The sequence below is a fragment of the Oryctolagus cuniculus genome, chromosome 14 (genome assembly GCF_051225735.1).
Source record: "Oryctolagus cuniculus isolate XC-2025 breed Fujian yellow rabbit chromosome 14, ASM5122573v1, whole genome shotgun sequence".
Classification (NCBI taxonomy): domain Eukaryota; kingdom Metazoa; phylum Chordata; class Mammalia; order Lagomorpha; family Leporidae; genus Oryctolagus; species Oryctolagus cuniculus.
Genome location: NC_142880.1, coordinates 61,543,976 through 61,570,400, shown reverse-complemented (window position 1 = coordinate 61,570,400; position 26,425 = coordinate 61,543,976). Strand labels below are relative to the sequence as shown.

At 41.9% G+C, this 26,425-nt stretch overlaps 1 protein-coding gene across 2 annotated transcripts in view; it reads right to left on the bottom strand.

Annotated features, from left to right (window-relative positions):
- SPEF2 (sperm flagellar and cilia associated 2) overlaps positions 1–26,425 on the bottom strand; it is a 211,154-nt gene that overhangs the window by 5,409 nt on the left and 179,320 nt on the right. For both annotated transcript variants that reach the window (XM_008262116.5, XM_051853824.3), the window contains 4 exons: positions 22,270–22,362; positions 18,245–18,424; positions 11,989–12,234; positions 11,682–11,804 (listed from right to left, as the gene is read on the bottom strand). In XM_008262116.5, coding sequence (XP_008260338.3) covers positions 11,682–11,804; positions 11,989–12,234; positions 18,245–18,424; positions 22,270–22,362 — 642 coding nt within the window. The remainder of the gene's footprint in view (positions 1–11,681; positions 11,805–11,988; positions 12,235–18,244; positions 18,425–22,269; positions 22,363–26,425) is intronic.

The window sequence follows — 26,425 nt, the reverse complement described above, 5'->3', positions numbered from 1 at the left end:
TTCGTGCCTGTCTTCGGTGACCTGCGGCGCATAAGCTGCTAGCCGCCCGCAGGTGCTCACCACCTCCCTAATCAGGCAGACCGAATCCAAGCTCTCTCATTGCCATGTTGATGGGAGGCCTTATTTTTCTCTATTTCTCTATCTCCGGGCATTCCTATTTCTCCTATTTTACTTCTATCTACCAGCATTCCTATTTCTCTCATTTTACTTCTAAACTTCTGTTTCTCTTATCCCTGCGGCTTCCTGGCGCCCGCCCCGAGGCTGCTTCTCGGCGGCTTCCCAGCTCTGAGCCACTTCAGCCTGCGCTTCTCTCATCTGCGCTGCTTCCCGGCGCCCGCCCTGCGGCGGGCTCCCGGCTCTGCGCGGCTCGGCTTCGCGCGCACACTCCGCGGTTTCCACGCCCTTCACGCCCACACCACGGCCTCGCGCCAGCCCCGTGTTCCCTATCTATTCACGCCCCGTGCTCTCTCTGCACGCGGCGGCTTCTGTGAATCACACAGCGTAGCTTACGTTTCCGCCACCACCGGTATTCAGTCCAAGTTCCCCGGACTAACCTGGCGAATTCCAAACTGGCGGCCCACGTCTCTGCCTCTGGTTCCAGATTTTCGCCTTTTGCTCCCCGGGCTGACTTGAAGAATTCCAAGCTGGCTTACGTCTCTGCCTCGGCCTGCACTCGCGGCTTCATCCTCCCTAACATTTTTCTCTACCCGGTATGTTTCCCTAAGTTTTCTTCCAACAATATTCCTCCCTCATTTCTCCTGGCCTCTCCCCACAGTCCGTATCCAAGTCTAAGTTTCTTATAGGTTTCACTTTCACTTTCAACCTGCAGCCCGTATCTGAGTCTAAGTTTCTTCTTGCTTTCACTTTAAATCCTAACTTCTTTCCCACAGTCCGTATCCGAGTCTATGCCTAGGCTTTCGATAGCTTCTTCCGGCACCTTTTCCGTCCAGCTTTCCCCTAGGCTCTTTGCTAGTCTCTCTCTCCGGTATTTTCCCACTTCTTCCCGTTTCTTCCCTCCTAGGTTTCCTATCCGAGTCACGGCACCATTATGTTGCTCCCGTCTTCGTGGAGGAACGACACAGGACCCTGCGCTGTTCTTTCGTCTGCTCGGCCCTCCCCGGGTTTGCTGCTGGTTCTTCCCGGGTTGGCTACCGACCCTTCCACCTCCGTGGAAGGGCGGTTCCCCCTGGCCACTTTCCCCACTTCTGCGGGGGAGCGGCACACCGCCGGCCGGCTCTCTCGGGGGCTGCACAGGTGTTCCTTCAGATAGATGTTCCCCTTAGATGTTCCTGGTGCATGTCATCTCTCTCCTCCTTTATAGTCCTCTTCCGCCAATCCCAACTCGGCTGCCCACACGCCGAGTATGCTGCTCTCCTCCAATCAGGAGCAGGATCAGCTCCTGGAGGTCATCACTCAAGTTGGCAAGAGGCAGCTGCGTAGAAGCTGTTTTCTCCTCTCCCAGCGCCATATTGTGGGAGAGAAGATGCATAGAATAAGTCTTAATTTCAGTAACTTAGTCTAGTCTGAGTTGCTCCCCACAATAAGGATTTGACTTCACTTACTACGAAGTCAATCATAGTATCTTCATTGATCTTACATATAATCAAATAATTTTCTTAATAAAATTAGGGTTTTCATCATGAAAGGGTATTGTATTTTATCAAATGCTTTCTCTGCATCTATTGAGATAATCATATGATTTTTCTTCCTCAGTCTGTTAATGTGGTATATCACATTGATTTGCGAACATTGAACCATCCCTGCATACCAGGGATAAATACCACTTGTTCTGGGAGGATGATCTTTCTGATGTGTTGTTGCATTCTATTGGCCAGTATTTTATTGAGGATTTTTACATCTATGTGCATCAGGGATATTGGTCTGTAATTCTCTTTCAAAGCTGCATCTTTTCCTGGCTTAGGAATTGAGATGCTGGCTTCCTAGAAAGAATTTGGGAGGATTCCCTCTTTTTTGATTGTTCTGAATTGGTTGAGAAGAATTGGAGTTAGTTCTTCTTTAAATGTCTGGTAGAACTCAGCAGTGAATCCATCTGGTCCTGGGCTTTTCTTTGTTGGGAGGGCCTTTATTACTGTTTCAATTTCTGTCTCAGTTATGGGTCTGTTTAGGTGTTCTATGTCTTCCTGGTTCAATTTAGGTAGGTTTCATGTGTCCAGGAATCTATCCATTTTTGATAGATTTCCCTGTTTGCTGGCATAAAAATCCTTGTAGTAATTTATGATGATTCTTTTTATTTCTGTGGTGTCTGTTGTTACATTTCCTTTTTCATCTCTGATTTTATTGATTTGGGTCTTTTCTCTTCTTTATTAATTAGTTAGTTGGGCCAGTGGGGTGTCAATTTTGTTTATTTTTTCAAAAAACCAGCTCCTCGTTTGGCTGATTTTTTTGTAATTTTTTTTTGGATTCAATCCTATTGCTTTCTTCTCTGATTTTAATTATTTCTCTTCTCCTACTAGATTTGCAGTTTTTCTAGATCCTTGAGATGCATTGAAAGCTTATTTATTTGGTGCCTTTCCAATTTCTTGATGTAGGCACCGATTGCTATAAACTTTCCTCTTAACACTCCTTTTGCTGTATCCCATAAGTTTTGGTATGATGTGCTCATTTACTTCCAGAAAGTTTTTGATTTCTCTTTTGATTTCTTCTATGACCCAGTGTTCATTCAGGAGCATGTTGTTCAATCTCCATGTATTTGCATATGCTCTAGGGATTCCTGAGTTGCTAATTTCCAACTTCATTCCCCTATGGTGTGAGAAGCTGAATTGTATGATTCTAATTCTTTTGAATTTGCTGAGACTTGCTTTATGGCCTACTATGTGGTCAATCCTAGAGTAGGTTCCATATATTGCTGAGAAGAATGTGTATTCTTCAAGTGAAGGGTGAAATGTTCTGTAGATATCTGTTAGATCCATTTGGGCTATACTGTTGTTTAAATCTACTGTTTTCTTGTTGATCTTCTGTCCGGTTAATCTGTCTATTTCTGAGAGTGGAGTTACAAAGTCCCCAGTACTATTGTATTGGAGTCTAAGTCTCCCTTTAAGTCCCTTAACACATCTTTTAAATAAACCAGTGCCCTGTTATTAGGTGCATATACATTGATAATCATTACATCTTCCTGTTGAATTGATCCCTTAATCATTATATAGTGCCCTTCTTTGTCTCTCTTAACAGTTTTTGTGAACATTCCTCAATACAATCAAAGCAATTTATGAAAAACCCATCACCAGCATCCTATTGAATGGGGAAAAGTTGGAAGCATTTCCACTGAGATCTGGTACCAGACAGGGATGCCGACTCTCACCACTGCTATTCAACATAGTTCTGGAAGTTTTAGCCAGAGCTATTAGGCAAGAAAAAGCAATTAAAGGGATACAAATTGGGAAGGAAGAACTCAAACTATCCCTCTTTGCAGATGATATGATTCTTTACTTAGGGGACCCCAAGAACTCTACTAAGAGACTATTGGAACTCATAGAAGAGTTTGGCAAAATAGCAGAATATAAAATCAATGCACAAAAATCAACATCCTTTGTATACACAGGCAATGCCATGGCTGAGAAAGAACTGCTAAGATCAATCCCATTCACAATAGCCACAAAAACAATCAAATACCTTGGAATAAACTTAACCAAGGATGTTAAAGATCTCTACAATGAAAATTACAAAATCTTAAAGAAAGAAATAGAAGAGGATACCAAAAAATGGAAAAATCTTCCATGCTCATGGATTGGAAGAATCAATATCATCAAAATGTCCATTCTCCCAAAAGCAATTTATAAATTCAATGCAATACCAATCAAAATACCAAAGACATTCTTCACAGATCTGGAAAAAATGATGCTGAAATTCATATGGAGACACAGGAGACCTTGAATAGCTAAAGCAATCTTGTACAACAAAAACAAAGCTGGAGGCATCACAATACCAGGTTTCAGGGCATACTATAGGGCAGTTGTAATCAAAACAGCATGGTACTGGTACAGAAACAGATGGATAGACCAATGGAACAGAATAGAAACACCAGAAATCAATCCAAACATCTACAGCCAACTTATATTTGATCAAGGATCCAAAACCAATCCTTGGAGTAACGACAGTCTATTCAATAAATGGTGCTGGGAAAATTGGATTTCCACGTGCAGAAGCATGAAGCAAGACCCCTACCTTTCACCTTACACAAAAATCCAATCAACATGGATTAAAGAATTCAATCCCATCAAGGTGGCATGTAGCAATGCCATCTCACTAGTCCCAGTGATCAATTTCTGTTCACAATTGATCATAATGATAGGACTAAGAACCAAAGGGATCACATAAACAAGAATAGTGTCTGCAAATACTAGCTGATAGAACAAAAAAGGGAGAGAACGATCCAACATGGGAAGTGAGATAAACAGCAGATACATAGAATGGCAGATGTCCTAAACAGCACTCTGGCCTCAGAATCAGCCCTTAAGGCATGTGGATACGGCTGAAGAGCCCATGAGAGTATTTCAGGCATGGAAAGTCAAGACACTCTGGGGAAAAAAAAAACTAAATGAAAGATCTCTACGAGTGAGATCCCAGTGGAAAGAATGGGTCATCAAAGAAGGAGGTACCTTTCTCTGAAGGGAGGAGAGAACTTCCACTTTGACCATGGCCTTGTCTAAATATTATCAGAGTCAGTGAACTCAGGTGGCTTCCATAGCCTTGGCAGCTCATGACAAGAGCCTAGGGTGATTACTGATGCCATAAAGAAGAGTGTCAATTTGTTAAGTCAACAACAGGAGTCACTGTGCACTTACTCCTCATTAGGATCTTTGTCCTTAGTGTGCTGTACATTGAGATTTAATGCTATAACTAGTACTAAAACAGTATTTTTCACTTTATGTTTCTGTGTGGGAGCAAACTGTTGAAATCTTTACTTAATGTATGCTAAACTGATCTTCTGTATATAAAGAGAATCGAAAATGAATCTTCATGTGAATGGAAGGGGAGAGGGAGTGGGAAGGGGGAGGGTTGCGGGTGGGAGGGACGTTATTGGAGGGAAGCCATTGTAATCCATAAGCTGTACTTTGGAAATTTATATTCATTAAATAAAAGTTTTTTAAAAAAAAGACCTAAATCTACGTCCCGACACCATCAAATTATTAGAGAACATTGGAGAAACCCTGAAAGATATAAGTACCGGCAAAGACTTCTTGGAAAAGACCCCAGAAGCAACAGGCAGTCAAAACCAATATTAATATTTTGGATTACATCAAATTGAGAAGTTTCTGCACTTCAAAAGAAACAGTCAGGAAAGTGAAGAGGCAACTGACAGAATGGGAAAAAATATTTGCAAGCTATGCAACAGGTAAAGGGTTAATAACCAGAATCTAAAAAGAGATCAAGAAACTCCACAACATCAAAACAAACACCCCACTTAAGAGATGGGCCAAGGGGGCTGGTGCTGCGTCAACAGGCTAACCCTCCGCCTAGCGATGCCGGCACCCCGGGTTCGAGTCCCGGTCGGGGCGCTGGATTCTGTCCTGGTTGCCCCTCTTCCAGGCCACCTCTCTGCTATGGCCCGGGAGTGCAGTGGAGGATGGCCCAAGTGCTTGGGCCCTGCACCCCATGGGAGACCAGGAGAAGCACCTGGCTCCTGCCTTCGGATCAGCGTGGTGCGCCGGCTGCAGCACGCCAGCCACGGCGGCCATTGGAGGGTGAACCAACGGCAAAAAGGAAGACCTTTCTCTCGTCTCTCTCACTGTCCACTCTGCCTGTCAAAAAAAAAAAAATAAAATAAAATAAAAAAAAAAGAGATGGGCCAAGGACCTCAATAGACATTTTTCAAAAGAGGAAGTCCAAATGGCTAACAGACACATGAAAAAATCTTCAAGGTCACTAGCAATCAGAGAAATGCAAATCAAAACCACAATGAGGTTTCACCTCACCTCAGTTAGAATGGCTCACATTCCGAAATCTACCAACAACAGATGCTGGAGAGGATGTGGGGAAAAAGGGACACTAACCCACTGTTGGTGGGAATGCAAACTGGTCAAGCCACTATGGAAGTCAGTCTGGAGATTCCTCAGAAACCTGAATATAACCCTACCATACAACCCAGCCATCCCACTCCTTGGAATTTACCCAAAGGAAATTAAATTGGCAAACACAAAAGCTGTCTGCACATTAATGTTTATTGTAGCTCAATTCACAATAGCTAAGACCTGGAACCAACCCAAATGCCCATCAACAGTAGACTGGATAGAGAAATTATGGGACATGTACTCTATAGAATTCTATACAGCAGTCAAAAACAATGAAATCTGGTCATTTGCAACAAGATGAAGGAATCTGGAAAACATTATGCCAAGTGAATTAAGCCAGTCCCAAAGGGACAAATATCATATGTTCTCCCTGATTGGTGACAACTAACTGAGCACCAAAGAGGAAACCTGTTGAAGTGAAATGGACACTATGAGAAACAATGACTTGATTAACCCTGTCATCACTGTTGATGTACAATTTAATACTTTATCCCCTTTAGTCTTTTTGTTTGTTCTACTTTATACTGTTGGTTGAACTCTGTAATTAACACACAATTATTCTTAGATGTTTAAATTTAACTGAAAAGTGATCCCTGTTAAATATGAGTGGGAATAAGAGAGGGAGGGGATGTACAATTTGGGACATGCTCAATCGGACTTGCCCCAAATCGTGCAGTAAGAGATGTGCCGGGGATTCCAATACAATCCCATCAAGGTTGCATGTACCAATGCCATCTCACTAGTCCAAGTAATCAATTTCAGTTCACAATTGATCATACTGATAGGTCTAAGAGTCAAAGGGATCTCATAAAGAAGACTAGTGTTTGCTAATACTAACTGATAGAATCAAAAAGGGAGAGAATGATCCTACATGGGAAGTGGGATACAAGCAGACTCATTGAATGGCAGATGTCCTAAACAGCACTCTGGCCTCAGAATTAGCCCTTAAGGCATTCGGATCTGGCTGAAGAGCCCATGAGAGTATTTCAGGCATGGATAGCCAAGACACTCTGGCAAAAAACAAACAAACAAAACAAAACAAAACAAAACAAAAAAAACAAAAAAACTAAATGAAAGATCTCTATGAGTGAGATCCCAGAGAGAGAATGGGCCATCAAAGAAGGAGGTACCTTTCTCTGAAGGGAGGAGAGAACTTCCACTTTGACTATGACCCTGTTAGAATAAGATCAAAGTCAGCAAACTCAAAAGGCTTCCATAGCCTTGGCAACTCATGACTAGAGCCTGGGGAGATTACTGACACCATAAACAAGTGTCAATTTGTTAAGTCAACAACAGGAGTCACTATGCACTTACTCCTCATGTAGGATCTCTGTCCTTAATGTGTTGTTCAATGTGAATTAATGCTATAACTAGTACTCAAACAGTATTTTACACTTTATGTTCTGTGTGGGTGCAAACTGATGAAATCAGTTTATATATACTGTTAATATATATTATATTAAGTATATATTATACAGTTAATATATACTGAATCGATCTTCTGTATATAAATATAGTTGAAAATGAATCTTGATGTGAATGGAATGGGAGAGGGAACAGGAGATGGGAGGGTTGCGGGTGGGAGGGCAGTTAAGGGGGAGGAGCCATTGTAATCCATAAACTGTACTTTGGAAATTTATATTTACTAAATAAAAGTTAAAAAAATAAAACTAGGAACACCACTTGAAAATAACTTTCCTGTATATGGTCTTTATAAGTAGAAGTTAAATAAGAAACTTTAATGGAATAATTATAAAATTCAACATAAAACATGGAACTTCCACATAGGAATTAATTACTTGGGATTTTCCAGGACTTTAGTTTGGGCCCTTTGTCACCATGGCACTACACCAGCAGGAGCCTTCTTTGTTTGCAAAGATAAAAACTAGTTCACTTGTCTATTCACATGTAATTCCACATGGCTCACAAGTATTTCTTATGCAGTGTAGGTACCAGCAGTAGCAGTAGTAGTAACAACAAAAACATTAATATTAAACATTTATTGAATGTTCTTTATCTGCCAGAAACTTAGCTGAGTGCTTTATATGTATTAACTAATTTACTCCATCCAAAAAAATCCTATGCGGTAGGTATGATCATTAACTCTATGTTACAGATAGGGACAGCAAGGCACTGGCTGTGAGGTGCTTGCCCAAGGTTACAGACTTCATAGGAGTGAACCCGATTAGTATGACTCAGGAATCCACTTTCATAATTACAAAGCCAATCAACCTTAAAAAAGGAGCAAAACTAGAACTCGTCACGTCATCTCACATACAGAGTTTTTCCAAATATGTAGTGCAAAATGTGGCTTCTTCTAAACACGAAGCTTGGAAACCCAGAGCTGTTAGACAACAACCTTCACTTCCCACTGTTTGTAATAGCAAACAACATTTTAACCCGAAAAACCACACTCTAGCTTTTGCTCTACTTATCTTGAAAGATCTTCAAATAACATCGTTGTGGTTAGAGCTCATTTTTAAAATGTATCTTGTGTATGGATATCTGGAGCAAAAAATGATGACAAGATGATGGTGGCTCCTGAGCCTTGAAGGGTTTCCCTCCCCTTCCTCTCTTCCTCCTTCAATTATTCCCTCTTTCCTATTTTTTTCCTTTCTCTGTTTCATTTCTCTTCTTTTCTTTCTTTTTTTTTTTTAAAGATTTATTTATTTACTTGAAATTCAGAGTTTCACAGAAAAAGGAGAGGCAGAGAAAGGAGAGAGAGAGAGAGAAAGAGAGAATGTCTTTCATCGGATGGTTCACTTCCCAATTGGCTGCAAAGGCTGGAGCTGCGCCAATCCAAAGCCAGGAGCCAGGAGCTTCTTCTGGGTCTCTACTGTGGGTGCAGGGGCCCAAGAAATTGGGCCACCTTCTACTCCTTTCCCAGGCCATAGCAGAGAGCTGGATCAAAAGTGGAGCATCTGGGTCTCAAACCAGCGCCCATATGGGATGCTGGCACCACAGGCCAGGGTGTTAACACACTTTGCCACAGCACCGGCCTCTGCACCACAGCGCCAACCCCTCGCCTCCCCTCGCCTCCACTCGCCTCGCCTCGCCTCCCCTCCCCTCCCCTCCCCTCCCCTCCCCTCCCCTCCCCTCTCCTCTCCTCTCCTCTCCTCTCCTCTCCTCTCCTCTCCTCTCCTCTCCTCTCCTCTCCTCTCCTCTCCCTCTTCTCTCCTGTCCTCTCCTCTCCTCTCCCTTTTTCTCCTTTTTCTCTTTTTTCCTTTTTCTTCTTTCTCTCTCTCTTTCTTCTTTCTCTCTTTCTCCCTTCCTGCCTTCCTTTCTCTTTCCTTCCCTCCTTCTCTCCCTCCCTCCCTTCCTTCCTTCTTTCCTTCTTTCCTCTCTCTCTTTTTCTCTTTCTCTCCCCTCTTCCTTCCTTCTTCCCTTCCCTCCCTCTATCTCTTATTTTTCTTCCTTCCCTTGTTCATTTCTTGTTTTGTCAGCAAGAATGAGAAATGAGTAATTCATTGGAAAGAGATCCTCTTTTATTTTAAATTTCAGAATTTAGGCTCCTTAGTCATAGACAACTGTTCCTGACTCACAATCATATGAACGAGTCCCAGCTGTGGTAGTTTACTGTACTCTCCTTAGACTCTTTGGTGGGGCAACAAGACATTGTGCAGGAGAGCGGCAGTTGAAGTTGCAGAGATTGGTGTATCTTAAAGAAGTATTTTGGCAATGAACTAACTGGCTGACTGACCCTCTGCTTCGATACTGGTACTAGGACACTGGTTAGCTGGAGGACATGCTTCCTCCAGTCAAGTGGCTCTCAGTTAAAGGTTACTGCCCCAGGAAAGATGTTGGGAATGCAGAGGTGGTTTTTGTGGTCAATATGCTCCTCGAATGTTAGACATTCTGCCACACATGGGGCAGTCCTTCGTGGAGAGGAATTGTGTTGTACAAAATGCAGTATCTCAGTCAGAGTTCACAGTAAGTTGATGAAACTCCCAAAATGATGGAAATACTAAACTGCCAAAGAGCCCTTTGGACTGCAGCTTTCCCTGTGAATCTGAAGTCTTCTTCAGTGGCTGACTCTGAAAGAGAGTCATTTGTTGTCTCTTCTTTTCTTGGGCAAAATGCTGAACAGAATCATCTCTGCAAGTTAGGCATACTGAGGCAGAGTGCAATATTCCCAAATTCTTCTGACTTTGTAGGAAAGTTTCCTTCCACAGTTGTAGCAAAAAAATCTGCTTTGAATTCCTATAGTTTTGCCCTTGGATGGTTTACATTGTATCATTCTTTTGTGAGTCCCACATACAAAAATTATCTTGCAAACAGAAGGGAAATTTGCTTAAGATTGACAACTGAATTTGGTACTCATTTTTTTTCCTCTCATGGAAGCTTATACTACTAGTCTCAGTGGCAGGTGCTCAGTATTGCCTAGTAATTCTAGTAGCCATCATCTCTAAAGCATTTCCCATGCGACAAATGTCATGCCAGATGTACATGCACTTAATCTGCACTACCACCCTGTGAGTAGGAATGAGTGCTATTCCTGTTTCACAGATGAGCTAGGCTGGATTAAAAGACAGAGGAGATCAAGCAGCTTAGTGGGTGGTGGACCTGACATTGAGTCCCAACACTTTTGGATTCCAGGGCTTGTGTTTTTAAATGCTGTACTCATATTTCACTAAGCATATGCTTATTATCTCAATAGCTGCTAGCTTGTTTGAAATCAATTTGAATTAGTACTTATACAAGTAATATAAAAAAAGGATCAGTAAGTTTGAAAAAAAATTTAGGTACAAAGTTATTAAAGTTCAGATGGCTTCATTTCTGGAGAAACTTGCCAAACATAATTTACTGTCACTGAGAAGTCAGGAGAAATGCTTCTTCGACCACCTGCATTTTACCAAAGTGACAGTGCCAATATTTTATACTCAGCAATCCCTGTGTAGTCAATTAAACAACTGGCAGGAGACAACTTGCTACTGTTAAACAGGTATATGAGAAGGTTGTAGCAACTTGCCATACTCTAAAAGGGGCGTTAGCTTCCACCTGCCTCAACCCATGCTGTTAAAGATGTAGGACTTGCCACAGTGGGTCTCCACTTAGCATGTGGGTTCAGACTTGCTGTGTAACCATGTAATCTCTGAGTTGCAGTTCTTGCTTCTTCTGCTTTGTTGATCCAGTCTCTCAGAGTCTTGCTCTCAGTTTCCCCATTTTGCACACAGCTTCCCTGATAGAACTGGCACTCAACCTTTTGCATGCACTATTATTTCCATGCACTATTTAACCATGGTGTGCATATGTAGACAATGCACACCATGGTTAAAGAAGAATCACTATTTCAGCATTTGGAGGTCATGGTCTTGGTTGGTTCTCTTTGACAAGAGAAATGCTATTCTTTCCAGTTTATATAATAGTCTAGGGTTATTACAGAGCTGAAATGACCCTGAACCTTAATAGTCTGCCCACTCAGTTTAAACTATCATCTACCTCTAGACTTGCACTGTGGACCCACTGTAGCCCCATAGCACCCGTGAGGCAGACCCATTGTACTACAACTGCTTTAACTGTTTGGCTATTGCAGGCCGGCTTTTCTGGCCAACTCTGGCTTTTTCCCCCCTCCTGCTATTTCATGTTAGAAATGTTCCAGCATGCCTCGAACCAGAGCCCATCCAAATTAGGACATCTCTGGGTCACACTCACAGGGATTTTATAGTCTGGATAATTTGCAATCAGGTCTTGGATGAAAGGATGCTTCAAGAGAACAGCAACTTCAATTGGCTCCAGGTCCTTGGTCTCTAGTTCTTGAAATACTTTCATGAAGCTCTTTAAAGAAGAAAAAAATGAAGTCACTTAATGTTACAACCTTGCAGATATGAATAAATGGTTTTACTTACTAAAAAAATTCACCATGATTTTTATAAAATGATACATCTTGAGAGAAAGTCCATAAAAATATGCTTGTATTGAAGGGAAAAGGTTGACCCCTTTACAAAATCATCTAACCAACCTCTGCATAAATGTTCTCTCTCTTAAGGTGGCTGGTAAATCTGTTCGCATCCTTCACTTCGCTTCCTCCTCGGAACACTCTGAGTAGTGTTTCCATGGAAATCTTTTCAGTGTTTGCATTTTCCAGGATATCCACTTCCTTCTGATCCCTTTCCTCCTTTTCCTCTGTGAACTCCCTTTTCTCTCTTTCAGCATTTTCCTCAGTTTCCACATATCCCTCGACGGGACTCAAATCAGTAGAGGAGGTCTGCAAAATTGCATGAAGAGAGAACCCGGAGTTACACTAAAGTCTTTCTGGCAATAGAGACATTTAGAAAACAGCAATTCATCTTGCTTGTATGCAGTGGGACAACAGAGCCTACTACAAACTAGATAAACAAACTCTCAGACAGAATCTACTAGCTGTGTTGGAAATCACGATGTCAAAATCCTCGACCAACTTTGCCTATAATGTACATAGCCCTCAGTGTGAGTCCCTTCTTCATCTCTATGCACCTGTAGGCTCACTGCACTGCTAGGTACATCAGAGGGACACTGGAATAAATTAGTATAACAGGTGCCAGACTTGTAAACATGAATATGACATTTTAATAAGATTTGCTTTTGGAATTGATTGCAGTTGAAAGGTTATGGCAAGGTATTTTCTCAAGCTTGATAGATCCTAAGAGGTTCAGGAACATTTCTTTGGATTCTAGAGAAATCCAGACAGCAAAAGTGAAAATAAATTGAGTAAAGAAAGTCATCTTGGGATTCTTACTTCTGGTCTTTCAGATTTGGCCAACAGCCATGGACACAAGCACTCTCAATCTGAGTATGGCAAAGAATACATTACTTTTACAGTATTTTCTTACGTATCAAAAGCCTAAAATATGCTCCTACCCTTTTACTCAGTGTTTATAGACCTAGGAAGTAATCTGAAGAAATATTCATGGACACAAAATATATTTTATATATGGATATCCATTCATTCTGGGTTACTTACAGCAAAAATAGAAAACATGATTTCTAAAATGGAGGAATGGTGACCTAAGTTATACTATTGTGAAGGAATGTGATACTGTCACTAAAATGATGACTTAGAAAAATACCCAATGGTATCAGAAAACACATGGTAGAACAAGGGCAAAAAACTAAACAAGACAAAATAATGAACACACAAGGGCCCTCATTTCCATATGTATTAATGAAAAGAAAGCAAGCAGATACACTAAAGTGTTAACAATGTTTACTTTTAGGTGATTCTCTTTTTCCTCTATTTTTTACTTTTCAAATTCTGTACAGCAAAGTTGTGTGTATTACATGAGTGCGTGTGTGTGTACTTCTGATAATGAGGTCATCAAATTTGATGATTGCATAAGGAAATGTGCATTTTGGAAAGCTGGTTGTCCAGATGTGAGATAACACCTAGTTTTCATTCTTCTTTATCCCAAGGAAGGAAAAAAATGCTAATTCAGTTGAGTGCCAATGTCTGTTATCAGTCAATTCAGGAGAAGTATAGCATGCTTAGATTCAGCAAGTTCTTTCCAAATCATCACATAAGGCTATGTATGAAAGGATTATGACACAGGACAAAATTGAGCCAAGGGATCTTGGAGTGACTGTGGGCAATGTAATGAAGACAGGTGGTGTTTGCCTACCTCTATGTGATTGCCTTGATTTAGTTTCTATCTACTTGGCTAAATTGGGAATTTAGTGTATGAAAAGAGATGGGGGAATGCTTTGAACACTTTTAAGAAATTGAAAATGCTGCATGGTAGAAAGGTGAAACTTGCATTAGTGCCCCCCTCTCCAGGAATCTTGGGATTATTGCCTTGGCTGCCCATCAATAATATCCTGAGACATATCAGTTGTCTCCTGAATGACTACAATTAGCATGTAAAGGATCTTGCTAGGTGAGTGTAGAATGAAGGCATTTCTATTCAGAGTGTAGCTAGTTACTGTGTGGACAGGAAAGAACCTGAGAGGCTGAAAATGACTAGTTCATGATATGAGTGGGTAATGTCAAAATTAAAGAAGAAAACTAGCTTCTCTGTAAGTATCCCCATAATTAGGGAGGGACTTATTTTCCAAGAGTTGATATAAGCATTTCAGAATAAATGAAAAAATTTTTATCCAAAAGTTAACAATTTAAACATCTGGCATTTTAGAATGGATACTCTTTAGCTTATTCATGTCAGAGAATACATTTTAAATTTTTGCCATTTTTGCTCTCTGGGGGTCAGGACAGAATCAGCTTAGTAGAATAAACTTAGTATTCTGTAAGAAGGGAGAAGGTATGCCCAGGGTTGACCAAAGAACCAGCTCTGCATTCTGTGGGTGACTGAAGGGCAAGCAAAAGAAAGGGTGCTCCCCAACAGAGTACTTGAAAGACAATGGCATGGCACATGGGTGTAGGGCAAAACTAGTCATGGCAGGTGGAAGAAAAGCCAGTGCTTTCCAATTAGTGAGTGTTAGTGGCATCAGCCCTGTATGTCTTACATTGTCATCGAAGTAGGGGAACAGACTGTGATGCTGTCAAGCACTATGTCACATGTAACTGACTCTCAGAGGCAGCCCTCAAGGACCCACAGTAACTTTGTTCCTGGAATGGAGCCTGCACATCTTCCTGAGAATACATTTTTGTTATTCAGTCATCTTAGTCCCACATCTCAAAAGCAGAACAGATGGTCAATTCTTGGTGATAATGTGGGAAAAGCATCAAAGAGCAGCATGGAATAAAAAATGTATGTGTTTTGAACCCCAGGGATTCAGGGCTTCAAACATTTCTGCCAATATGCTTTTACAAAACACTTACAATGTAGGGGATTGTTAGATTTCAACATCACAACCCCATGCCACATGGGTTTCAGAATGAACCACTTCCCAAATGTCACTTATTTAAAGATTCATCATTCATCAGTGTTATTGATGAATGCCTTGCTCTTGAGCCTCTTTGAAGCTACTCAGAAAACCATGGCTTTCAACACTGAACATTGAATAAAGCCAGCAATGGTGGTGTGAATAGTGAGGAAGGAGGAGGCCTCCAGTTTGGATCTGATTGAATATCTTGGGAGTGCATGTGGATCTGTTGGAGGTGTTATTTCTGGGCAGACTCATTGTGGCTTCCTGAGATGAGGTTGCCCAGGAAACTAGAACACAATTGGAAAGGGCACAGAAATGGAGGGACAGAATTGGAGACAGGATGGTCAGGATGAGATTGGGTGAACATGTGGGAGGGAGATGGCTCCTCTGTTTCAAAAGCTCCCAGGCTCACTCCCAGTTAGGAACAGGCCTATGTGAAGGAGATATGCACTCCATCCATTGTTGTATACCCACCCCCCGCACTTGATCTCTGTTGTGCAGTGTTCTTGGTTCAGTTCCTGTACGGTGCCATTGGATTTTAAAAGAGCTCTTGAGAGCATCACTGAAGGGGAACTTCTTTCTGTGTGGATGTACAAGCCATAACGTGAATGAACGGGACAGAAGGGCTGCACTAACTGACCTGGCTGCCACCCACTGAGGGCTGCCTGTTGCTCTGGCAACAGCTTTGGCACACACTTCCTTCTTCCTGGTCTTCCTACTTAGGGCAGCCTCTTGGAGCCTGCTATTACCTCTGCCTGCCTGGAATGTCTGCTCTCCTCTCTAACCTGGAGACTAAACTCCTTTTATTTCACTCTCTTCTCCTGTCTTCCTGCATGGCCATGGTCACAAATATTTACCGAGCACTTGTTATGTGGCAGATACTTTGATGTAGAAATGGGTAGCAAAATGTCCCAAAGTCAAGGTAGGCAGCATTTAGCAGTAGGATTTATAGATAAACCCCAACCTGAATTACTAGGTCTCCTTACTGCTCTCCTTTCTCTCCCCTCAACACAGTAGCCAGAGACCCTGAGATATTTTAGGTCAGGTGACTGTGCTCTTTCAATGACTTTTCTTCTTGCACAGTTAAGACAAAGGTCCCTACAGGCCCTCAGAATCCTCACCCCTTCATTTTCTTCCTCAACTGCTCTAATCCAGCTTATTCCTCTCCAGCTAAGCTGGCCAACAGTCCCTGGTACACCCAAGGCCTGGCCCCACCTCAAGGCCTTCACATCCATTCTACAAAATGCTGTACCCCAGAGAGCTGCAAGGCTCTCTCTGTACCTTCTACAGGCTTCTGTTTATGTCTCTTCACAGAGAGACCTTCTCTGGCCACCCTAAGTAACATTGCAAACCCCACCCTAATTGCTTTGCAAGTCTCTGCATTCTTCCCCCAGAAAACATCTATCACAATTTGATGTAGCCTATATTTTACTTATTTGTTTGTCTATCCTTCTCCTGCCTTGTTATTGTCTGTTCTCCCCTTGCTAGTTCAAGAGTGGCCCCCAGTACACACAGGCTATCAGTAAATGTTTGTGGAAACATGAATATGTGCACTTGAGGCTGTTCTCCCTGCCAGAGAAGTTCTGGATGTAACTGAGGTCCCTCTGGGAGAGTATTCAGTGTCATCAGGGGAAGCTTCATGAGTGATCTGGCTGTTGACAGCAGATAGCTAGGGCCTTGGATTATGCAGAAACCTCCAACCATTGGAAATGAGATGAAAGATACTCCGGGTGGCAGAGATAGCAAGAACAAAGGCGGGAGGCAGGGGAGAAGGCATGAACACCTCTTGTGACTGGCAAGGCTTTGTGTCAATCTGTCCTTTATTCCATGATCTCTCTCTATTTGACATGGGCAGGGGCAATTAGAAGGAGTCCTTTCAGGAAGACTTTTTCCCCCACAAATCTCAAGAGTTATACAAAGAGCATGATTTGTGAATTAATTGATTGCTTGCAATGTTTACTGCTCTCTGCACTGGGCTTTGCTATAATTTAAGAGGTGTATAACAGGTTCGCTGCTCCCTACCCACCCAACTCACTTCCATAGGCTACATAGAGCCTAGAGAAGATGCCGAGCTTGAAGAAGTCCTTACTCTGAGATGTACTGGGTGAGGAGAAACACAGTGTACCACAGAAACACAGAGTAAGGGGCCCTTGACATCCTATGAGGTAAGAGAAGGTCTCTCTAAAGACTAACGTTTAATTGAGACCTCATGACAAGTTGTGATTCGAGCTTAGCTCATAGATCCAGAGTTAAGCTAAGGAGCCCCAATCTATAAGGGTTATAGAAATGTTCTTGGGAAAGTAGTATATATTGTCAATATGGCTGTGGACCATAATTAACTGCTGACTTTTTTTCAGGAAAATGTAAACTGGCCCTTTACTGTCTAAGAAGGCAATACTCAAGAATAGAAATAAATACCCCTTACTGGATTTTCTACAATGTCGATAGCACAGTGGTTTGATGAGCCCCCAGCTGTAAGCTTCCTGGGCATCTCTCTGGCCCTGGTGTCCACAGGCTGGCTCAGGGTCAAACTTCAAAGTCACATCTAACAGAACCTATCTCTTCCCACATGTAGGTTCTGTCACAAGACCCTCCTGTCTCTTTCAGACTACTTGTATTTTGACAAAGGTGTATGAAAGGGAAAGAAGTATGACTAGGACATCTAAGGAGTCAGGACTGGACAGCGTCCCACTCCCCTCTGTGTCCACAAAGGGAGGATGGAAACAGACACCCAACAGGAGAGCCACAGCTCTGTCCCTCAAAGAACAGGACCATCAGCAGTTGTGCAAAGTGCAAGTGGGCACCCCAGACCTACATTAGCCAGCACTTTGCCTGGAGGCTTTTCCGTCCAAGAAACATACAACTCACAGGGAATGCCAACCCCTTAGAAATCTCAAGGGGGAATGCAAGGCGGCATCGTAGATTTTATGTTCCATCACCTGGGATACTGGTGATACTGAGGCCTGTGGATCTCAGGTGATAGGGTTTAGGCCTGAAATACTATCAAGAGTCCCATATACATGGGCTGTGTCTGAAACCTGAACTTGCTTTGTGTACAATTTCCACACAATATGAAAAGAAGACTGGGTTAACATTTACTTCCTTTCATTTATCAAGATCAGCACTTCATACAAAATAACTACTGTCTTTTATAGGGCAAACTTTGATTCTATTAGGATACTCTGTGCATATTTTAATTTTACTACAAAAATGCCTTGACAGAATTTCTGGGTCCCCAGTTTGTAATACAGTTGAGTCAGGTTTTGTTGCAGATCTGCTATCTGCAAAGCATGGTGGTTGGCACCTGGGGAAATAGAGAGATGAGAATAAGGTTCCTGCTATCAGTAGTGTAGGATTTTCTGGCTTCCCCCTCCAGACCCCAAAGTTCACCCACTTCTGGAATTCAACTAAATTACCTTTTCTGCTGTCATAACTGGACCTTCAACTTTCCGGAAGATATGAGTTCCAATGGCCACACTGAGGGCCCTGTAGACCCCTTCCACAGGGTCTGGGTGGCAAGCAAAATACAGCAGCATTTGTGTGTAGTCAAGCTGGGGTGGATCCATCTCATAGTCAGCAAATAACCTAAAGAAAAACTGTTACACAAAATAATATCAACCAAAGAGGAAACAGGTGCACTGTGGTAGGCAGTAGATCCAGACGGCAATGGAGAATGCCTCTGGGAGCTTTGGAATAAAGTTACCTTCGTACAATTGAATTAGTGAAGCTAAGATGCAACAAATGGTATTAACTGAAGAGGATGCTAAGTAAAAAAGTAGAAAAAGTAGGGCTCTAAATTCCAATGTACAAATATTGTGCATGAATCAATGATATTAACATATTTTGAAAGAAAGTACAGATTAAAAGAAGTATAATCTAAATGTTAAGTAGGGAAAGAGAGCCATAGGAGCAAGGGCTCATTGTCTGTTCTTGGCATCGTCCTGACAAACTCAGTTCTACCCTAAGTTGTAGACTGTTAGCACTGGGTCTCTGTGGGGAGCGGAGAGAGGAAAGGGGAATGATGCCCAAAGGCACTGGCACTCTTGCCATTAAAACCTTTGAACTGGCTCCTCTGCTCTAAGCTTCCTACTCAGCCTACCCACCACAAATGACATCTTCCTATGTGGAGTCACACCCAGGGAAAAACTGTGATAATGAGTGGATACCAGTTTTGGCAATTCTCTCATTCTGGATGATTGGCTGACGTTTGTCCAGCAACGTGTGCAGTTGGCAGCATGAGGAAGTGGTGCTTGGAAGCCCGATATCCTCTAGGGCCCTGCAAAGTCAAGGCCCAAACTCTGGGACACACTGAGCACTGAAATAGCTGTTTGGGAAGCCTGCTGGCTTCCTTGAGGAGTTTTTCCCAAAAGTGCATTCAATGACCTGGAGAATCTTTTTAAAATGGAGATTCTGATTCAATCCATGGTCTGGAGCTGTTTCAGGGTCTGCATGTCCAGTCAGCTCCCTGCTGTTTCTGATGGATTTCTAAAAGGACTAGAGTAGAAGGGCGACCAAGAGACAACATGGCATCGTCCATGGGTGCTTATCTTCCATGTATTTCACATGAGGAGTTGCCCTTTAGTAATTTTCCATTGAACTGCTCTTATTAATGATATGTAAGTATAAACTATGATTATTTCCATTAACGAATAAGCTGACTATACATTGGAGATGTGCAAAAATAAGTTGACATATGGTCCAGTGTGTGGACCTCTGATGTCAGCCAGGCAGGTCCTGTTCATAAGGCACAGATGACAAGGCAGGAGACATAAATGTGATCCTAAATTGTAGCCCAACCCCTCTCTTTAAGAGAATTCAGAGGCCCTGGGAGGAAAAAGCCCTGACCATGTTTCTACAGTGAACTGCCGCAGAACTGAGAGTGGAACCTGGGTCCCAATCCCTGGAATTCTTTCATAATGGTGGCATTTTTTTTCCTGTTGTGGTCTCTTCTATTTTGAGTGTGTGGGGTGCAACTCGGACTAGACTAAGTTACTGGAATTAAGACTTATTCTATGCATCTGCTCTCCCACAATATGGCGCTGGGAGAGGAGTAAACAACTTCTACACAGCTGCCTCCACTTCGACCAATAACCTGCAGGAGCTGATCCTGCTCCTGATTGGAGGAGAGCAGCGTACTCGGCATGTGGGTAGCAGAGTTGGGATTGGTGGAAGAGGACTATAAAGGAGGAGAGAGACAACATGCACCAGGAACATCCGGATAACATCTGGGCAGCCCCCGAGAGAGCCGGCTGGCGGTGTGCCACTCCCCTGTGGAAGTGGGGAAAGTGGCAGGGGGAACCGCCCTTCCACGGAGGTGGAGGGGTCGGCAGCCAACCCGGGAAGGACCAGCAGCAAACCCGGGAAGGTCCGAGCAGACAAAAGAACAGCACAGGGTCCTGTGTCGTTCCTCCGTGAATGGGGGAGCAACAGAGTGTAGCCAAAGAAGAAACCATTTTTTTGGTTGTTGTTTTATATTTTCTCTTTGCCCTTCTTTCTGTAGCATGCTAACCGTTAACTACTGTGTAACCCTGGACACATATACACTTAGCATGGTTAGCGTCTGCTTAGCTAACGTGTAGCGCTTCCCATGTGCTGAGTATGTACTAAGGGTACCACACACATGAACTCAGGGTGCACAACAACACCTCCACTAGAGAGATTTAATAAAACAAGCAGGGGATGGGTATTTGATGTAGTGGTTAAGATGCTGCTTGGGACACCGTCATCTCGTATCAAAGTGCCTACGTTCAATCCTAGATCCACTTTTGATTCCAGCTTCCTGCTAATGTGTACCTTGGGAATAGCAGGTGATGGCTCAAGTAAATGGGTACCTGCCACCCATATGGAGGACATAAATTGGTTTCCAAGCTCCTGGCTTTAGACTGGCTGCTGCAGGCATTTTTGGAGTAAACCAGTGGGAAGGTTCTCTCTCTCTCTCTCTCTCTCTCTCTCTCTCCCCCTCTCTCTCCCCCTCTCTCTCTCCCCGCCCTGACTCACTCTCTTTCTAATAAAGAAACAAAAAGGTTAGGTGATGCAGTCTTTAAAGAGTGCAATCTGCACTTGGATTCCAGTTTAAAAGCACTGAGATTTATGTAACTCTGAGAATCCAATTCTCAAAGCACCTTGGGAAGAATGGAAAACACTACTCCTTTCAACATTTTTTGTCCTCTGGACATTACACACACACACACACACACACACACACACACCATCAGCCACCTTTTGCCTCATAAGAACAGGGACTCTGGCCCTGATTTTGTTTCTTCCATCCATATAATCTTCCAGCAGCTAGTGGGAGTGACACCCTTTCTTTGTACCAAAAGGTTCTTCCCTGTTTCACTGCTGAGTGAACAGCTAAAAGGTTGTGCCTTTGATAGACATTTATAAAAACTTCTGGTTGAAAAAGAGAGCACTTTTCACTTGGCATGATATTTAGACTGCCAGTTTCTTCCCAAATAATGAAGAACTTCTTTATGTTATTGGGGAGAAAAAAATATAGAGACTATATAGAGACTAAGTTCCAAGAGCTTTACAGGAAAATTGATCTCAGCCCTCCAGTTTCACATTAAAATCAACAAACACCATAAACAAAATCCTGACCCTTAACTGCTGACCTTGTATGCTGGGTTTTTTTGTAATGCCCTGACCCTTTTCTCTTACTCTCCTGCTTGAAGGACTGCTCAGAAGATACACATTCAATTGAAGGGAATTGCTCACTTTAAAGTTGTAACAGAAATTGTGTTCAATTTTGTACTGCAATTTTGAACTAATGCCTGGCTAGAAATTGAACAAATGATGTATTATAAAGAGTTTGCTGTAATGTCTAAATTCACTATTAAACTTTCCTCATATCTTACTGATGGTGGCTACATTGAATATATTTTTATATTTTAAATGTTTATACTGAAGTCAGAGTGTCTTTCAGATTTTAAGGTCCTGCTTTCTAAGTGGCTTCAAGATAGAGCCTAATAAAAATGCTATTATTGATGATAACATTATCAAGAGCATAAGCTCTCATTGACCAAGAGCAACACAATACGGAAACCCTTGCTATGTTAGTTAAAACCAAGGAAAAACAGATAAAAGCATATATTGGTAAAATGATAGAATATTTTCCCAAACTTTCAGAATTGGAAGGATACTCAGAAACAAATGTGTTGAGTAACAACTTAGCTCATTTGACAGATAAGAAAAATGAAATCTGGAGAGATCATGGAAGTTGCCCAAGGTCACTGAGAGAGACAGAAGTGGCACTTTGTCCTAGACTTTGATCTCTGTTCCCTCTCTAAGAGCTTTGCTACTCTGGCTTGTTAGTGAATATTAAAGTCTGCATTTTGGGGACCTGGGAGACCACAGTAGAGTCCAAAGCAAATTACACAAATGAAAAAACAAAATGATCAGTGATATAATGCCATATTTGTAAAAGATCTCAGTAAATTACCTCTATTAGATGAACCTGCCTATTATATGGCAGGGGTTCAAGAGGATTTTCTGGAATTTTTATATCTTCATCTCCTGTAAACCACAGGCCAGCCTACATAAGAAATAAAAATGAAAATTGTTAAAGGATGTTATTGAGAATGTAACTGTTCCTCTTAAAGCCACAGAGATTGAACTAGTCACGGTTCAGATGCAAGAACACAGGTCTCCTATGTAGGGTGCAGAAACCCTGGAGGTGCAGTAGAAAATATTAGGACTTCCATTTACATTTCCTTCTGCCTCATTCTTCTGTCATTTTTATTTTTGCATGTTTGATCATGTATATACTGATTCATGTTGTGGTGCATGTATATAAATTATAAATGAAAGTCCACTCACCAGGGGTGCTAGTTGAATGGCTATTGTTAGAGCACAGGACAAAGCTTGGAATTTACTGCCCTAGATTAAGCTGCCCTGCCCCTGTAACAATAGCTCACATTCCACAGTGCTATCAGTTCTAGACTTACACATTGTTGGGTTAGGAAAGTCTTTGTTGGGCCACTCAGTTTCTGACTTGAGTTCCCAGTGCCCTCTTTTCATGACATTCCTCTCTCACTCAATATCTGACCCAATTACCAAATCCCCTCAATCCCCATTTGAAAGTGCCTCTCCCATTCTCTTCTTTCTTCCCATTCCCTTGCATACCCTCTAGTTTAGAATCTCATTGCCTCTGGTATGGGGCCACTCCAGTAACTCCAAGCTGTTTTTATTGCCAGTCTTTTCCTTGTGCCAGCGTTTACTATACAACTATATAAATTTTCTCAAATATTCAATTTTGTACTATCATTCTCTGCTCAGAACATCTCTGCTCCCACTATTTTGGGCACATCATCTTTCCTACCTTAGGTAACTTCTATTTTCCTGTCCACCGAGGTAACCTACGCATCTTCTCAGATATGCCTCAGAACACATCTCTGAGAGGCCCTCCTTGGTCTCTCCTCTGAACTCCAATCTGACTTGTTTATACCACACATTTTAGTCCACTTCTTTGAGGGTTGTCATTCATGTTTGCTATTGAACATCGGGTATAAAATCCTTGGATTCAGAGACTGTATCATTCCAACCTTAATTTTTGTACAGGGCAAGTGTGTTGTATTTATATTTAGTTCCTAATTTTGCTCCCTTACAGTCTTCCAGAGTGACAAAAGCTTTCTTCAGCTTTGCCCACAGCCAAGAGCCACTGGCTTTCCTCACCTGATTCTGGCCCATGCTGTATATCTTCCCCCACGTTTTGAAAAAAGGGGGTTGTCACCTCTAGGGGTGGGGAACGGGTTCTCTTTTCAGTTGTATCAGAGGAGATGCTGGCTTTGTGGAAGCCTGTGAGGGAGAGGAGTCAGAAGCAGCTGCATGCTCAGCATGAGCTCAAGCTGACCCAGAGGAAATCCCTGCCAAACAGCTAAGTAAGTACCACTCTTCTGGGGGAATAGAGAAATGAGGAACATGGGTGTGATTTATGTTTCTGGCTATAATAGGATAATAAAGGTCAGAGTTGTCCTCCTACTTTACACAAAAATAAAAAGTGGAAAACAAACAAATTTATCAAACAGAATTTCCCAGACGTTAGACATTACACAACACAGGAAAGTCATTTCTGGAAGAAGGACAGTGAATGGGGAGCCCTACTAGTGGTCCAGACTAGAGGGCATTTTCAACCTGCAGTGGTAGAAGCATCCAAATAGAGCCTGGTCCTGCTGAGTTAGGAAGATATATTTTGGAATTGAGGCAAGGCCAAGGTGGGTAGACTTTGCAGGGAACTGTGCTAGAGCTGTGCACAGAAAACATGAGAGCTCTGGAGATGTGCAGGGTGTCTCCTCAAGTCTGAGAACCAATCTGTGGATGTATATGTGTCAAATACCAGATTGCAGAAAAGAACCACTGGAGAGTGACAAGTCCAAGAATTCCTGAGACTAGAACAGGAATGGGATTGGCTCGTGTTGTTACCAGCCAGAAGGTCCTCCTAAAACATAAGATTTTGGGTATAGACTCCAGCAGGATATTACCTTATAGTGGAGCCAGATTATCCCTATATTAAATGATGCTCTGAACCCACCCTCACAATTCTTGATGTAACCTTGGAACGCTAAAACTAATGCCAAGTAACACCACTCCCTGCCTGAGAATATTTAAAGGTATACAACAAAGTGTGACGTCCAACAGCATAAAACTCACAGTATCTGGCATCCAATATGAAATCACTAGGCATACAAAAAAGACAGAAAATATGACCTTTAGTTAGGAGAAACACCAACACAGAAATCATATGGATGATAGAATGGACCGACAGTGACTTTAGAACAACTATTCTGAATACAGAATAACTATTTAGAACAGCTATTCTAAATATATTTCAGAAGAAGAAAAGTGTATGATGAGAGGAATAATGGAAATAAAAAGACTCAACTTGAACTTCTAAACATAAAAATACAATATCTGAAATGAAAAATACAACAGATGGTATGAATAGCAGATGTATTTGTGTAGAGATAATTATATGTGATCTTGAAGACACAACAATAGACGTAAATATAAGGAAACTATAGGGAGGAAAAAGATTGGGAAAAATGAGCCAAGCATAAATGGCTTATGGGGCAGTACCAAAATGGCCTAATAAATAAGAATGCAGATAGATTTTGAAAAGGAGAGGATATAAAAATATTTGAAAAAATAATTCTGAAAAGTTTCTAATTTTGACAAAAACTATAAACTCATAGAAACTCAGTGAGCCCCAAGCAGAAGGAATAGGAAGAAAACTGAATCAACACAATAATCAGCTTTCTAAAACTAGTGAGAAAGAAGAAATATTCAGAGAAGAGAGAAGAGGAAAAAGGAAACAGATTCCTGCTCCTGCTCCTCCCATTTTCAGTCAACTTTCAATGCCATATCCAATTGTTTCACTGAGATTTGATTATGTTTATAGTTCTTGTCTACACTCTGGAGGAACAGTGGTTTTTTTCTACTTACTACTGATTTAATTGTTTATTTAATGGAGGGTTGAGCTTGTGATAATAAAACAAAGTATATGTCATTGTAAAAATTTAAAGAAAAAACAAGACAGGAGAAGGAGGGAAGGTGAGATCATGGGTAGAAGGTAGGGCAGGGTGGGAAGTATCATTATGCTCTTAAACAGCATACATGAAATACATGAAATTTGCTCACCTTATATAAATATAAAATTTTTTAAAAAGAAGAATTTATTCATATTAGTTTTCTAAAATACAGTATATTTCTTAAACTAGAAAACTACTTCAAATTGTTTCACATATAAGAGGGCCATGTAAGAAAAATAACTTGTTTGCTAAAAAAAAAATCATCTGTAAAATTTTTAGCAACCTTCAATGTTAAAGAGGAACCTACATAGTAAGGGGTTGAAATTAGTAAGCAGGGTTCAGTCACATCTTACCTCACTGGATTATTATGTGATTTTTCTTTTCTTTTTTTTTTTTTTTTTTTTTTTTTTTGACAGGCAGAGTGGACAGTGAGAGAGAGAGACAGAGAGAAAGGTCTTCCTTTGCCGTTGGTTCACCCTCCAGTGGCCGCCGCGGCTGGTGCGCTACAGCCAGCACATCGCGCTGATCCGAAGCCAGGAGCCAGGTGCTTCTCCTGGTCTCCCATGTGGGTGCAGGGCCCAAGGACTTGGCCCATCCTCCACTGCACTCCCGGGCCACAGCAGAGAGCTGGCCTGGAAGAGGGGCAACCAGGACAGAATCCGGCTCCCCGACCGGGACTAGAACCCGGTATGCCGGCGCCACAAGGCGGAGGATTAACCTAGTGAGCCGTGGCGCTGGCCCGAGATTTTTCTTTACAAAGTAATCCAGTTAAGAAATGGACTAGGGATATGAACAGAGATTTCTCAAATGATTAAGTACAAATGGCCAACAGACAAATGAAAAGGTGTTCAGGATTGCTAGTCATCAGGGAAATGAAAATAAAAACACAATGAGGTTTCACATCACCCCAGTTAGAATGGCCATCATCCCAAAATAAAAAAACAACAAATGTTGGCAAGGATGTTGAGGAAAAGGAGTCATAATACACTGTTGGTGGGAACGTAAACTAGTACAGCCATTATGGGAGACAGTATGGCGATTCCTCAGAAAGCCGAAAATAGATCTATAATA